This window comes from Amphiura filiformis, chromosome 7 (genome assembly GCF_039555335.1).
Source record: "Amphiura filiformis chromosome 7, Afil_fr2py, whole genome shotgun sequence".
In the NCBI taxonomy this organism is placed as follows: Eukaryota; Metazoa; Echinodermata; class Ophiuroidea; order Amphilepidida; family Amphiuridae; genus Amphiura; species Amphiura filiformis.
The window spans coordinates 64,690,146-64,705,936 of record NC_092634.1 but is presented as its reverse complement, the minus strand read 5'-3'; the positions used below and the strand labels follow the sequence as shown (position 1 = coordinate 64,705,936).

Here is a 15,791-nt window from a genome sequence, read left to right as displayed (position 1 = left end):
TAGTAGAGGGTGCATGTCATGAAAAGAAAATTTATATTTGTTAACATTAACTTAGATTATTTTCAAAAATCTACGTGCAACCTTTTTTTGGGACACCCGGTATTATGCACATATCAGATGCAACCCGGCCCCTGGGTAGCCGGGGATGGCCGGGTCGTGGGCCGGGGATTTGGGGTTTAAAAGTTCAAGTCCAAGGTAAACACCTGGCCAGTCCCGGACCCATCCGGGCAAAATCTTGAGCCACTCCCCGGCCCACCCTTGGAAAATATCCGATACAAACTGATGCAAACCCCTGGTACTCCACGGCCCCCAAGTTCCCGGCACTGAGCATCAGATATAGGCCTAGATCTTTTGGTTAATATAGCGGCGATCTTGTCATGAGGGTTCAAATATGGTTTCGTCGCCAAAAGCATAAACTATGGCAGATCTTGTAACTATTATACTGGAGATCACCCGGTTAAACAATATGATAATTTGGGGCCCGTACAGTGATAAAGACCTCAGCATCGCTGGATTTACATGTTTTTGCTGACTTGAAACTTTTGCCATGTTCAAAAGCCTTTGTCTGACACGGCGTTTATTTCACATGGTCTAACAGCACGCATCAAACACTCCACTTTTATCGTGCACTTTTCATGCTTTGGGATGGGACAAGAAGGTATCCCTTTTAATTTTGTTGTGTCACCACTACTGTTATGAATGCTTGTTTGCTTATTTTAAATATATATTTTACGAGACATGATGAGTAATCAAGAATCTGTCTCTTGTCCCCCGGCATAGTCATCCCTCAAAAAGTTGCAAATGAATGTGTTTGAAAAATTCAGGCTAATTTTTTACCTGATGAATGGTATTTTTTCCACGCATTCAATGTTCATATTATTTACCATTCAAATGTATGCTCCTTAGGCCTAATCAGAATGGACGAGGAAACGCAGTAAGTGTTTGATCCTGCTCTTAAAAATAAAACAAGCCATTTTTTTCTTATTCGTTGGGCGAGGTGTGGTATGCCGCATTCGCCCTATATTCGCTTGGTTTATGAGCAGAGGATGATTTGGGTTTAAGCACTACCCATCACGCCACTGTGTTGACTTGCGGTTAGCACAGCTGTGTGAGTGAACATGACACCACTGCTCGCATACTGCATAGACGTGGTTAAATTTGAATTTGGACTGATATATTTACAATAAAAACACATTCAAAATGCTGGTCGATTTCACAGTTTATGTTATCTATCCTTCCGGCCTTTATGCATACATCACTTTTGTTCCGAAATCGACCAAGTAATAATGACACACAAACAATTCTTAAACAACATCTTTTGCACAGAATTCAATGGGATTTGGAAAGTAAAGTGGTAGTTGAAACTCTAGTGATAAGACTTTTGCAGTGCATGATGGGGCTTCCTTAAATCATCCTCTGGTTTATGAGCTACTTTTCACATGCAAACTACGATATGTAAACTGATATTCTAATTCCAATATGCAATTTCAAAGTTAATGAATTTTGAGACACGTGATATTAAACTGACTGGTACTTTTAGGCTTAACATTTCTAAAATTTAATTTAAAATTCGCTTGGTTTATGACCTACTATTCACATGCCGTGTTACAGAAAATATTCGTGCTGGTATAACACCTGCAAACATTACGATATGTAAAAAAATGTTCAAATTTCAAAATGTAATTTCAAAGTTAATGAATTTTAAAACACGTTATAAGCTGGTGTAGAATGGCTGGTACTTTTACGCTTACCATTTTCTTAAATCCAATTTAAAATTTAACAATTTCGAATACGTGGCAAGCTGGTGTAGAACCTATACCTACAAGCATCATATCCATCATTTCACTACCTGACTCGCGTGGAGAGACATCGTTTAATATCAGCTGCAAATAAAATAATTTGGTGATCCAGATTTTGTAACCACATCAGAAAGATGAAGTTGCTCGTCAATATGTGTCTGTTTGCTGTAGTCACTGTTATCGTGTCAACAGGTAAGCTAATTTGGGTTTCTCAGTTATTTTCAGTCCTACTTTGGTCTTTGATATATAGTGAAAAGTACATTTCAAATTCGTCCACAAATTGAGGTCACAGAAACTCAAAATCAATTTCTTTAATCGAACATTGAAATTCATTTTAATGTCAGTGTATTCCATATTAATATTTGCCGAGAATTCAAATTCGTCGCATCTTTCGATGTTCATTGAATTGTAAAAGCTATTTCGTCTTTTGTCATTCATTTTAAAACATTTGTGTTTTATATTAATCAGGCGTTATCAAAATGGATGTAGGGGTGCATTTACACTCTAAACACAAGTGTTAATATACTTTCATTTTTGAACAAAACTTTTTAACTCTTACCACGTAAACTATAATAACACACAATTCCGGTAAAAATACAAAATTGAGCACTTCTATTAACATATGGTGGCATATGTATAGAACGTCCTGGGACATACACATGTTTATGTGCTACGGGTTACACGGGACCCAACTGTGACACACGCTTAGATACGGACACAAGTAAGTACACATAAGGCAGCACACCACTAAATCCTTCCGCATTTGGTATAACCCTTGATAGTTCTGGTAACAATAGGTCGACAGTGCAAATAAGTAGGTGTCCCTTGGGAGCAAGATGATTAGCCATCTTTGTTTATTATGAAAAGTGGGCGTACAGGTATAAAATGGATTCAATTTACTTCAAAATGTGTGAATTACCAAGCCAATATTGGGTGCTTTATAATTTTTTCTTCCTATTTCGATGGGGAAACTATTCTCCCTGCACCCGGTGACTACGCATGCCACTGTTATCTCACTCCCTCTCTCTTTTTTGACTTTTATTGCTAGTTAGGACTAACTAAAGGATTATGATTTAGCTATGTTTCAGTTAGCAAAACAGGATAATATCTTTTATTCCCAAAAAAATAGTGCTGTATTTTTCTTGAATAGGGAATAGTAGGTCAAACTACATCGGGCATGGCACTTAATGAAATTAAAAAAAGTATCTAAACTTGGGCTTGTATGCGTGAGGGATCATACTGTCTTGTTTGAAATGCATTCTATTTAGTAGTAAAGAAGAAGGAAAAATCAAACATTCCAAACTTTTAAAAAGGAAACCATATGCCTTTTTACAATTCATTTAATTACTATAATTACTATAAATCTCACAGACCTCAACTACATGTCAGACAAGTTAAAGTTTGTTTTTTCCTTTTACTCACTTCGCATGTACTTTGTCAAAATCACCATTGTCCGAATGAAGAGTGCATACTACCACCAATATATTGTCCAACGTATGAGCCATGCGATGGCTTTCTTTGTGCTAATGGAGAGTGCAGACCACCGTGGTGGGTATGTGATGGAGTCAATGATTGTGGCGACTACTCGGATGAGCAAATTTGTCCCCCTGGTAAGTTACATATTGAATTCAAGTCTGTCATTCTGTCATTTTGCAGCTGCTGTTAGCTGTGAGTAGTATACTGTATAAGTGATGATTTTGCGTATAGTTATTATTGCGACTTGCCGTGAGAAACACATTTTCGCGAATGTTATGTTATGATTGCATATATTTGCAAGTTGCTATTTTCGTTGTAGGAGCTCTAATCACAAAATTCGCTAAAATAAAACCCTTACCACTTAGCAATATACAAACGTTATGAACATCCAAAATGGTACCGTGACCTTTGGGACATTCTGTACAATTCATGTAATTGCTATACATCTCACCGACATTAATTACTTAACTACAGGTGTGCCATGTGATGGGTTTTCTTGTCCTAATGGAGTGTGCAAACCAGCGTCGTTTGTATGTGATGGAGACAATGATTGCGGCGACTACTCGGATGAGCAAAATTGTCCCGGTAAGTTACATAATGAATTCATGTTTGTGGGATAGGTTTTTACGATTGATCATCTGATGTCAGTCGATGATCACCTTCGTCAAAGAGCAAACTACTTTGTTGCAAACTCTCCGCAGTTGCATCACTAGATAGGCGAGGTCTGCTTGTTTTCTGTTGATAAGGGGCAGTCTTCAGTGAACGGCTATTTTCAGATCCACCAAACTCTTTACATTTCCAGATAGGCGAGGTCTGCTTGTTCTCTGTTGACAACGGGCAGTCTACAGTGAACGCCTCTTTTCAGAGCTACCAGTAGCCAAGGGGCGGCCTACATGTCTCGTTCTTAGGTACTTTGTCCTGAAGAAGTCAGAGCTACTCCTGACGAAAGCTTGACAGTTCTAAACTTGTCCGCCAAAGAACCCGCTAAAAACTTACTTAAAAATTGTAATGAATTCAAGTTTATCATTTTGCCACTGCTGTTGTTTATATTGGCTGTGACTATATTATATACAAAAGTTATGAACATTCAAAATGGTATCTCGACCTTTGGGACATTCTGTACAATTCATGCAATTGCTATACATCTCACCAATATTAACTACCTGTCCAACAGATGTGCCATGCGATGGGTTTCCTTGTCCTAATGGAGAGTGCATACCAACAGAATGGATATGTGATGGAGACAATGATTGTGGCGACTACTCGGATGAGCAAAATTGTCCCGGTAAGTTACACAATGAATTCATGTTTGTCATTTTGCAACTGTTGTTGTTTTTATTTGCCTGTAACTATATAGAATTTACAAAAGTTATAAACATTCAAAATGGCGACTGCTCAGCGGGGAAATACAATAGCTGCCCTGACAACATTAATGACAGCTATTGTACTTACCCACTTCTTGCACTGAGCAGTCCGCGACCTTTGAGACATTCTGTACAATTCTTGTAATCATTGCTATAAATCTCACTGACCTGAACTTCATGTCCACTAGATATGCCATGCGACGGGTTTCCTTGTCCTAATGGAGAGTGCATACCAGCAACAATGGTATGTGATGGAAACAATGATTGTGGCGACTACTCGGATGAGCAAAATTGTCCCCCGGGTAAGTTACATAATTGAAATTAAATCTGTCATTTTGCAACAGAACTGGTATACCCAAAGTATGCAAAGTTCAAACCGAAAACCTATATTGTTGTCTGCGCTTGTTGTAAGTACATTATCATCAGATTTATATAGTTTACTTCGACATGTTTGAGGACTGTTAAATATCGAAACTATAATTTTTTATTATTTGCCATAAAATGTGTATTACATTGCATAACAAAATTATTTGATACCAGCAGGACATTTTTCGTATTCAGAATGCAATTCGATAATGTCCCACCAAAAATACTGTCCAAACGCTCATACCCCATCCCTTAATGATTCAGAAAAAAGTAAAGGCCTCGTTTGACGTATGTGGTAACATTGTGACGTCATAGATCTTATTTTGGCCACACAGGCGAACATGGTCATTGCCCTGATCAGGGAAGTGATACAGATGGAAGCCGATCAAAGACCACATCAAAGCAGGGAAGTAATACAGATGGAAGCCGGTCAAAGACTACATCAAAGCAGGGAAGTGATACAGATGGACCACGGTCAAAGACTACATCAAAGTGAGTATCATACTTACATCGATACTGAACAAAAGAAGTACAGGTTGAACAATAGAGCCAACGGACAGCATGTCGAAAATCAAAATTCCCGCTTAAAAGGGGATATCCCTTTTCAAATCCCTTTGGAGAAATCCCTTACATTTTTAGAGGAATCCTCAAAATTTGTTTTGTTGATATGGGTATGGGTAGTGGTTGGAAGGCCTCGAAAAGTTACCAATTAAATGTATATGTTAACTGCACTCTAAGATAGCAGTGATAAAATGAAATTTTATTTAATTTTTAAAGAAATCTGTAAGCATATGGCCGAATACGACTATTTTGGTTTGATTTCCGTGATTATGTACTATAAATCTAGAATCACTGTCACTTTTTCCCGAATAAAGCGACAAACTTGAAAATAAATCGACGAGAACATGATTTTTTTTCGATAATAATAATAAACCTGCAATAAAGGCGGTATATCTGATGCACATCAAAAGCCCAATGACTACACTGTTAGCACAATAGCTTGGTATGCGTACCTTCTATAGCATGTTACGTAAATAATTCAATACACGTTGGACCTATTTGACCCCGCAAGAAAACCTCATATGCACCCATCGCACTCAGTGTTGCCTATGCCTAGTGAGAGAATAACAAAAGCGTGGCGAATGAACAGTCGACCTCCCAGTACACGCCTAATGTCCTTGAGTTCAAAAATATTACGTTAGCCAACGGAGAAACACATCCGTTGATAATCCATCCAATACCTATTGATGTATATAATACTCCATCAACTCGTAATGGTAAAAAACATACTTTCAGACAATATCCAAAACCGGATTCTATAGTCATATGAAACGTGGTAAACGATCTATGTTATAAACTGAACTAGCGCAATATGGCGCTTTAACCGCGGTGTTGGCAATAATGTACCCGATTGTCAATCATATGAATACCTTTTGATCTCGACCTACAATCCCGAAAAAAATGTATTCGAACACCCACTGTAATCCCAAGTTCTTCTTAGTATAGTGCGCACGCTATATGAGTCACTGGAACTAAGAATTATAATAGAGTTCTCTCAATGTTCATCTTAAGCATATCCCTCCCTTTCCCCGCCAATCAGTGTTGGGAGAGGATATGGTGAAGATGAGCATATTGGGCATGCCAACATTGTACGGGGGTAGAAGGGGGACCATTTCCAATAAGGCCTTTAAAGTGTTCGAACAATTTTTTCTAAGATTGCAGTTGTTAAAATAACTGGCACTTCATGTTCATACAAGCCAATACATTATATTATATTATTATAAATGGTTTATTAAAACAATGTACTCGCAGCAAATAGCTGAATTACAACATCATTTACACATCAAAATATTAACACAAAAATATCACAACAATGGCAAGAAAAAATATATACAACAATTAAATGAGACTACAATATGAGCAACAATGACAAATCAAACTGAAGCCGAAACTAAAACCAACCTCAGTACAAACAGCAGAGAGAACTGCAGAAACAACGCAGCACAGAGAATGCAAAATGGCCAAAACTATTTCAACTGTTCATTCCACTTTTTGACCATGTACGGGATAGCACTGTTGGCGTATCTCTGCGTGCGCACTTTCGGCAGCGTCATCATGTTGCTATTGCGGAGAGGAACCTTGACTACTTCGGATCTCAACTGCGAAATTGTTGAGAGTCATATAGTTTGGTAGCAAAATCTAAGCAGATCTTGTCACGTCTGCTTCTGAGATCAGACATTTTGCATGTGACGAGGGCGTCTTGGTAAGAAATATAGTTACCACCCAAGACGATTCTGCACGCCCTCTTCTGAATACGCTCCAAAGCCAGGTGTTGTTTCTCAGTAAGCCCCGGATGCCAAACGGGCACCGCGTGTTCAAGAAGGGGGCGCACAAAACCAACGTAGATGGCAACCAAATCCTCAACACTCAGACCAAATCTTTTGAGCCTGGTCAGCATAAACAGCCGGCCACTAGCACGCCCTAGAACGTCTCCAATATGAATGTCCCAACTGAGGTCTTTGGCGATCTTAATGCCCAAAATTTTGATCACATCGGCACTTTTAAGATTTTGATTACATAACCGCAGAGGGAGTAATACCTCGGGATCTTTCATGAAGGAGACGTCCATGTACATGCATTTGGACGGGTTTAACTTCATGTTGTTGTACAGAGCCCAATCGTCAAAATTGTCTAAATCAGTTTGAATAGTACTACCATTTCTGGTATTGATGTTTTCAATTACAGTTAAATCGTCAACATATTTAAAAGCGAGTTTATTTGGATCGTTCATGCTGGCAGCGTCATTTGCAAGAACCATAAAAATAATAGGCCCATTTAAGGTGCCTTGTGGAACCCCGCCTGAGAGATTTTGCCAGTCAGACACGACATTTTGGTATCTCACACATTGGGATCTGTACGACAAAAAATCACAAATCCATGGTATTGCAGCAGGCCTTGTACCCATTTCAATTAATTTTGGAATAGCGATATTATGGTCAACGCAGTCGAATGCTTTACGTGATACGTGACATACTTTTAAATTGCTCAAGGTGTTTAAGGATGAAGTCGACTAACTTAACCAAATAATGGGTCGTGGATCTTTCTTTTCTGCTGCCAAATTGCCCATGATCGATTTGTGGTTCTATGTCATCCACCACCCAATCTGTAACAAAGGACTCGGCCACCTTAGAAAAGTGATCAGTCAACGAGACCGGTCTAAGCTGGTTCCACGTAGCGGGTTTACTTTTAGGCAAAGGCACAACCACGGCACGTTTCCATTGCGATGGCACCGACCCTTCTTGAAAAGATTTATTTAAAATATGACACAGTGGATCACTAAGTTCAACTGAGAACTCACGGATCAGCTTAGATGAGATCCCATCTGGTCCCCCCGCTTTTTTCCTGCCGATTTTAGACAATTTCGAATTGACTTCCCAGGGATATATTTCAGGAAGGGCTTCTGGGGCAGGAAGGTAAGTGGGTAAGCCAGAAATGTTCAACGGGCTTATGTGCTGACCGATCGAAACAAAATGATCATTTATACTGTTGGCCACAGCTTTAGGATCAGAAGGGTCGGTACCTGCTGGAGGCTCAATGGGTGCTTGGCTAGTGTTTTTGGATTCATAACACGTATCTGACGGTATCACTCAGCAGGGTTAGACTTTTTATGCCTTTGAACTCTGTCATGGTAATAGTCTTTCTTATCATTAGCAATGGAACACTGAACTTTGTTCCTGTAATATCTCCAAATTGGAGGTCTAGTGTGATCGAAAACTTCTTGACGTCTTTTGATTAATTGCTTTGTTTTCGAAGATATCCACGGCTTATCTGTGACATGATGTTTTACTTGCCGTGTAGGAAAATGCAAGTCCATCTGTTCATTCAGGGTGTTATAAAAGGCATTTGTACAATCCTGAGATTTGTTTTGCTCGTAAACTTCACTCCAATCGTGACTTGATATCCAAGAACCGAAAGAACGAATGCCCGAGTCTTTCATTGGTCGGACAGTTCTGGTAATAGTCGCGTTAGTATGCTTAATACTGTGGTTAGGTTTTGGGAACCATGCAACTGTTGAGTGGTCGCTCTTTCCTATGGATGTTTCAATCAAAGGGGTTGAATAGAATTGGGCAAAATTTGTTATTATTTTGTCCAAAATGCTATTCCCTCTTGTTGGTTTGTCGACAACTTGGACTAGGTTGTTATTTCTACAAAGTTGAGAGACATCAAGTTTGTTCATATCCCCTATGATGCAAACGCCTGCGTCAGGATATTTAACACGCATGAGATCCAAAGTATCTTGAATATGATTGAGCATAAGCATCATTATATCTTGGTTTTCGTCGGGGAAATAGAGTGCACCAACAATAATAGAAGAAACTGTTCTTGGAAACTGTTCATTAACACGTGAATGGTATTTTTGATAGCCCTATGGACAGAAAGACGAATATAGATCATGATTTGACAGTTGAAAGGATAGAATAAATAATAACCAATAACAACCTCTGCATTAACGTTTAAGTCCCATTACGTAAAAAATACAACGTTTTTGGGTATATTTTGTCTCAAAACTGGCGCCATGATCCACGGCTCCATCAAGACTTGTACCTCTAAAATCATTTGGCAAAAGTCGCAGAAATGTGTTTTTTTAGCAACACACGTACCTATTCTGTAAAATATATCTTCTTATTGCCCACCAATCAAAAAAAAAATATATATATTATCATTACATCGATTTTTTAATCCATGTACAGCCAAAGTAGCTGTTTTGGCTGGGTTTGAAGTGTTTGAAGCGTTGGTTAAACGTAACTGACTGAGCGAGCACTTATGAAGACGTCATAATCGCAGTATTTTGCTGACTAGGAGCCTATGCCATGTTCAAAGACTTTTGTCTGACACGGCGTTTATCATTTACCTTGCGTACTGATGTAGCAACCTCGTTTTCTAACTCACTGAGCGAGATGTGTTCAAATGAGGTTTTATTACGGGGTCAAACAGATGTGGTGTGCGTAAGTTACTGCATGGAAGTATCCCCAACTATGAATATTTGCTGTAAATGTTCATTCTCGTTACTTGTCTTGTTACGTTGCAATAAATCAAAAAAAGAATACATGAATAGTGGGACAAACTACATTATCATTATACCTACGTATTTTTCTTTACAGATTTACTGTGATGGGAAAAGGGAGAAGAGTGCCCGTGCATTGATTGATCACCCCAAGTTAAATAATAAAGAAATAAAAGAAATAAATAAACAAACAAATAAATAAATATATAAACATTCTTATGGATCTAAGGAAGACAAATATTATACGTCTCAGAGCTCCAATGTTCTCATCTCTTCTTGTAACCCTCTGTACACAGGTGTCCACTGCAGACGATAAGTTCCGAATTGAACATTTTATTTGACCATTTTTGGAATTATAACGAAAAATCAATTAAAATGAGTACAAACATGCCCACAAATAGTTCAATGGTTCTTGAGAGAGCTCTTGATATGTTGAGCTATCTCAAGAACCACTGAACAAATAGTGGGATTGTTCCTATTATCCAAGCCTACTATTTAATGAACCTTTAACAGTTACCATAGGGTATTAAATAAAAGGCACTAAATTTAATGCCCACGTGACCCATGGGCGCCGCCATACCAAGACCACCAAGTGATCAGTAGATGTGCTACAATGCTAAGAGATAGGATTTTTTTAGACAAATGAAATTGCTGAAAATTTAATGTACAACTTAATTAAAAATTGGGAGATTCTGTTTTTTAAGGTTATTAATTATTTTAATCTGATGTGATTTGGTAGTTCACTGCATCTTACGAATGGTAGTGAGCTTTGGCAAAAACTGTATTGCTCAATTCATAGCGAGTGTGTAGAAGAATTAAAATATCACAGATATACTTTTATAGGTGCTGCGGTTCTTGAGTTACGTTGTAAAGAGGGCTGAAACAACAACACTTTTGTAAAACGTACATAACTCATTAACAACAATAAATTAAGCAAGTTTGCAAAGTATATGATTTGCAGAATGAACTTTTGCAAAACATCAAGGTGCTATTTTTCAATAATATATTGATCTAGATAATGAAAATCGATTTTTAGGTTGCTTCGACCAACAATACCTCGTCTACCCTTAATATGTTTTCAAGAACTAAATTTTGAAGGTTTTGGTCGACGGAAAAAAAAGTTATCGACGGAAACTCTAACAATAATACTACGAAGTTGCAAAAAAATGACAAATTTGCTAGAAAATGTGGACATGCATCCCGCGTTTCCAATTGAAATACACAGGAAGACCCCTGCTGTGCCAAAGGTCACTATTCCAGACATCCTGTCTAGACGCTGTTATGTCTGCGCCCATGTGGTCACGTGGGCATTAAATTAAGTGCCTTTATTTAAATGCCCTAAGACGACTGTTTGAGCAAAGACATTGTTCACTGATTTTACAACTCTATGACAAAACAGGCAAAAATAGTAACTTTTTGCGCAAGATTTGCAATTTAAGATTTAGTATATGGACAATATATGTGTGCTCTTTCATTTAATGACATAAAATTGGCGAAGTTTGACATTTATAACCTACATCTTGGTCAAACATTATCCGTTTTCAACAGATTTATCACATTCGCCTTGCTATAAACATGGAATTGCGTCATTTGTTGACGTAATGAAAAAAGTATTTTAAGCAGGAAGTGTTAGCTTTCATTCGATATAAAAACTTTTCTGATTGAATGAAGGGGTTTTGTCAAAAACCAATCACAGATGCCGTATTTACCACTAGTCACCAGCTAGAAGCTCACACAGCTCTTATGATGCTATGTACTCAACCATGAAGAGTAATACAGGAAACTGTGCATAGATTTGTTTACAAGAGAATCGTTTTGTAGCCAAACCTTTCGATATGAACATGCAAAGTAGTAACACTAACCTTGATATAAAGGTTCTAGACCTACTGAGTTTGAAAACCAAGAGTAAAGATCTCCCAGGAAACAAAAATACTTGTTTTTGTGTGGTTTGGTCAAGACATTTAAAATTAAATTTCATGACGTCATTAAATTTCGGGTTATTATGAAGGTTTTGAGAATGTTTTGTAAGAAAAATCACAACAACAGCATTTTGCAAAATGTTAAAAAGTTATCGTACGATATTTTTGACAACAAACAAACATACGAGTAGATATGCATACGAAGTGGTGGATAAAATAATAGAAGAGTTTAACTTCAACACTACACTATTTTCGCTCACCTTGAACGTTTTCTCTAGTTCGACTAGCATCTTCAGCAGATGGTGATGTTGTGATTATATCTTGTCTACAATCGTAACATCCTATGATGTCATTCTGTCAATCATATGACATCATCAGTGTGGGATATCCTGATTTGACTAAATCTAACTTAAGATCGTTTGGTAAACAACTTGCTCAGGAATGCGTGGAGTGCGGGCTAAATACACACATTTTGAACATTCACAGGGGTACTAGTAGAGGGTGCATGTCATGAAAAGAAAATTTATATTTGTTAACATTAACTTAGATTATTTTCAAAAATCTACGTGCAACCTTTTTTTGGGACACCCGGTATTATGCACATATCAGATGCAACCCCGGCCCCTGGGTAGCCGGGGATGGCCGGGTCGTGGGCCGCGGATTTGGGGTTTAAAAGTTCAAGTCCCAGGTAAACACCTGGCCAGTCCCGGACCCATCCGGGCAAAATCTTGAGCCACTCCCCGGCCCACCCGGGGAAAATATCCGATACAAACTGATGCAAACCCCTGGTACTCCACGGCCCCCAAGTTCCCGGCACTGAGCATCAGATATAGGCCTAGATATTTTGGTTAATATAGCGGCGATCTTGCCATGACGGTTCAAATATGGTTTCGTCGCCAAAAGCATAAACTATGGCAGATCTTGTAGCTATTATACTGGAGATCACCCGGTTAAACAATATGATGATCTGGGGCCCGTACAGTGATAAAGACCTCAGCATCGCTGGATTTACATGTTTTTGCTGACTTGAAACTTTTGCCATGTACAAAAGCCTTTGTCTGACACGGCGTTTATTTCACATGGTCTAACAGCAAACATCAAACACTCCACTTTTATCGTGCACTTTTCATGCTTTGGGATGGGACAAGAAGGTATCCCTCTTAATTTTGTTGTGTCACCACTACTGTTATGAATGCTTGTTTGCTTATTTTAAATATATATTTTACGAGACATGATTAGTAATCAAGAATCTGTCTCGTGTCCCCCGGCATAGTCATCCCTCAAAAAGTTGCAAATGAATGTGTTTGACAAAATTCAGGCTAATATTTTACCTGATGAATGGTATTTTTTCCACGCATTCAATGTTCATATTATTTACCATTCAAATGTATGCTCCTTAGGCCTAATCAGAATGGACGAGGAAACGCAGTAAGTGTTTGATCCTGCTCTTAAAAATAAAACAAGCCATTTTTTTCTTATTCGTTGGGCGAGGTGTGGTATGCCGCATTCGCCCTATATTCGCTTGGTTTATGAGCAGAGGATGATTTGGATTTAAGCACTACCCATCACGCCACTGTGTTGACTTGCGGTTAACACAGCTGTGTGAGTGAACATGACACCACTGCTCGCATACTGCATAGACGTGGTTAAATTTGAATTTGGACTGATATATTTACAATAAAAACACATTCAAAATGCTGGTCGATTTCACATTTTATGTTATCTATCCTTCCGGCCTTTATGCATACATCACTTTTGTTCCGAAATCGACCAAGTAATAATGACACACACACAATTCTTAAACAACATCTTTTGCACAGAATTCAATGGGATTTGAAAAGTAAAGTGGTAGTTGAAACTCTAGTGATAAGACAAGGTTGTAGCAAAATGTTATGAATTACCCTCGTTTAATACTAAACAAGAGATTCACAATATGGTCGCAAACACTTTAATAATATTTATTTACATTTTCAGACGCCACTGTAAAAACAAGTCATGATTTATTGGTATCAAGTCGTCAATTTTTTTCTGCTAGTCTTATAACGTATGTCTAGTTCTGATCAAAAATGTGAAAATTTTATTTTCACAAAGTCAAAGCTCAAAATCGTAGGTCACGGAAAGATATAGTTTCCCATAATTGTTTGCTCTGTAAAATGTTTCGTGTGTCAAAATTTGATAAAATGATACACTTCCTCATTCAGATGATTGCTATGTGGTATTCACATAATAATCGTTGTGATCACGGTATGCATATTGCCGAATAACGGGCCGAATATAATCCAAGTATAAACCGTCTGTATTGCTTTATTCTGTCAACAGAGGGCGACGTTTTCTTTCTTTTTTATTAATGAAAAGCCGTGCAAGTTTCCTGATCGCTACTTGCGCTCAGCGATGTCTTTGGTCGATACTCGCGCTCGGCGAATCGCTAAAGAACTACACATGTTATATAGGGATGGGTTATAAGAAACTGTGATTTAGCATTCTGCATTAATCATATTGAATATTAAAGGCCCATTGCTTATCCGGACGATCGTAAAAATCATCAAAATTCAGATTTTGGTACCTTTGGTACCTTTGTGCCATAGATGTGCTAACATAGCCTGCGACTGGTTCAGCCGAAAGCCGTGTATTTAGACAAAATAAGACATTTTACACGAATCTGTAATTTAGATACTAACAGTATCTAAATTAGCTATATACATGTATTTGAATGGGGCTTCAACTTAGTCAGTACTGCTGTTTTCTTCGGTTTTTTTTTGGGGGGGGGCCAAATTTGTCATTTCAAAAATACCAAATAACAATTTGAATGACTTATCCTTCACTCTTAAGCAATTTATAAACAATTGTAATTTTTTTTACACTTGCGCTGGGATCACTGAATGGGTCTTTTATGTGGGATGTATTCTCCTCAGCAACGTTATACTGTAGTAATAAGCTACATTTGTATTTCGTCGGTAGCAACACATAGTGACGTACGATGACTTTTGATCATTTTTATGAAATTTGGTCCAACGGTTTTAAATATCAAGTTCTTCAAGTACGCCAAGTTTTAAAGAAAGGTCAACTATACTTAATTAATTAATTAATTGACCTATGTGAAGAATCTCGTGAGAATCTAATATCTTCCGTTTCACAAACTGACGTACGATCAACATACGCCACTATGTATTATGTATTAGGTTCATCATCCGTCAATAATGTGGCGTAACGAGCCGAAATGCTAAATCTTCCATTCGCATAATGACGGATGACGTGGCGTAAGGTACAAAAACACACTGAAAGTCAGTGTTGCTCGGTTTAACATGCGTACGTGCGACTTACGCTTCAAAAACCTGCCGAAACCCCAAAATATGCCGTTTCTTATAGTGGCGTATAAGTTTAGAGCATGATATATCCTATAAATGTTATTTCTTTTTAATTATTTAAGTTACAGTTTAATAGTTTAATCATTCAACTTCAATTTTAAATGGAATCGGTCCATTGAGAGATAATATTGGAGGAGTACTGACATATTAGTAGCATATCATTCCAACGCGTTTTTCCCGTAAACGTATTTTCCTTGTGTCCAGCACGTACGCCACTATGTGTTCCGACCGACGATTTTATCATTAACATTATTTGGGTATATTATTTGGAATATTCATGAAAAAGCATTCAACAACTCTTCCTATACCTTTGTACAGGAGCCAACCGTTGTTAATCCGTGATGAATCAACACTTTTCCAGTTACGTATACGCGAACGCAAGGTTACGCGTACGCGTTACGCATGAGCGCGTAAATTCGTCATGCCTGTTAATATGT

The 15,791-nt window shown here is 38.0% G+C and overlaps 1 protein-coding gene across 2 annotated transcripts; it reads left to right on the top strand.

Annotated features, from left to right (window-relative positions):
* The first annotated feature begins 1,730 nt into the window (after positions 1-1,730).
* On the top strand, positions 1,731-11,017 carry LOC140157474 (uncharacterized). 2 transcript variants are annotated; one of them, XM_072180679.1, is made up of 7 exons: positions 1,731-1,991; positions 3,263-3,409; positions 3,750-3,860; positions 4,450-4,560; positions 4,828-4,883; positions 5,341-5,497; positions 10,168-11,017. In XM_072180679.1, the coding sequence occupies exons 1-7, from the start codon at positions 1,934-1,936 to the stop codon at positions 10,176-10,178; spliced, it is 651 nt and encodes a 216-aa protein (XP_072036780.1). In that variant the 5' UTR covers positions 1,731-1,933; the 3' UTR covers positions 10,179-11,017. The 2 variants fall into 2 exon arrangements, with proteins under 2 accessions (XP_072036780.1, XP_072036777.1); XM_072180676.1 differs by having other exon boundaries at positions 1,736-1,991; positions 4,828-4,941.
* The last annotated feature ends 4,774 nt before the right edge of the window (positions 11,018-15,791 follow it).

Bases quoted from the DNA above. Each gene is read 5' to 3' on its own strand.
- LOC140157474 (XM_072180676.1), top strand. From the start codon at position 1,934: ATGAAGTTGCTCGTCAATATGTGTCTGTTTGCTGTAGTCACTGTTATC. The intron at 1,992-3,262 runs GTAAGCTAATTT...GTCCGAATGAAG, and splicing joins CACTGTTATCGTGTCAACAG to AGTGCATACTACCACCAATA. The intron at 3,861-4,449 runs GTAAGTTACATA...CCTGTCCAACAG, and splicing joins GGATGAGCAAAATTGTCCCG to ATGTGCCATGCGATGGGTTT.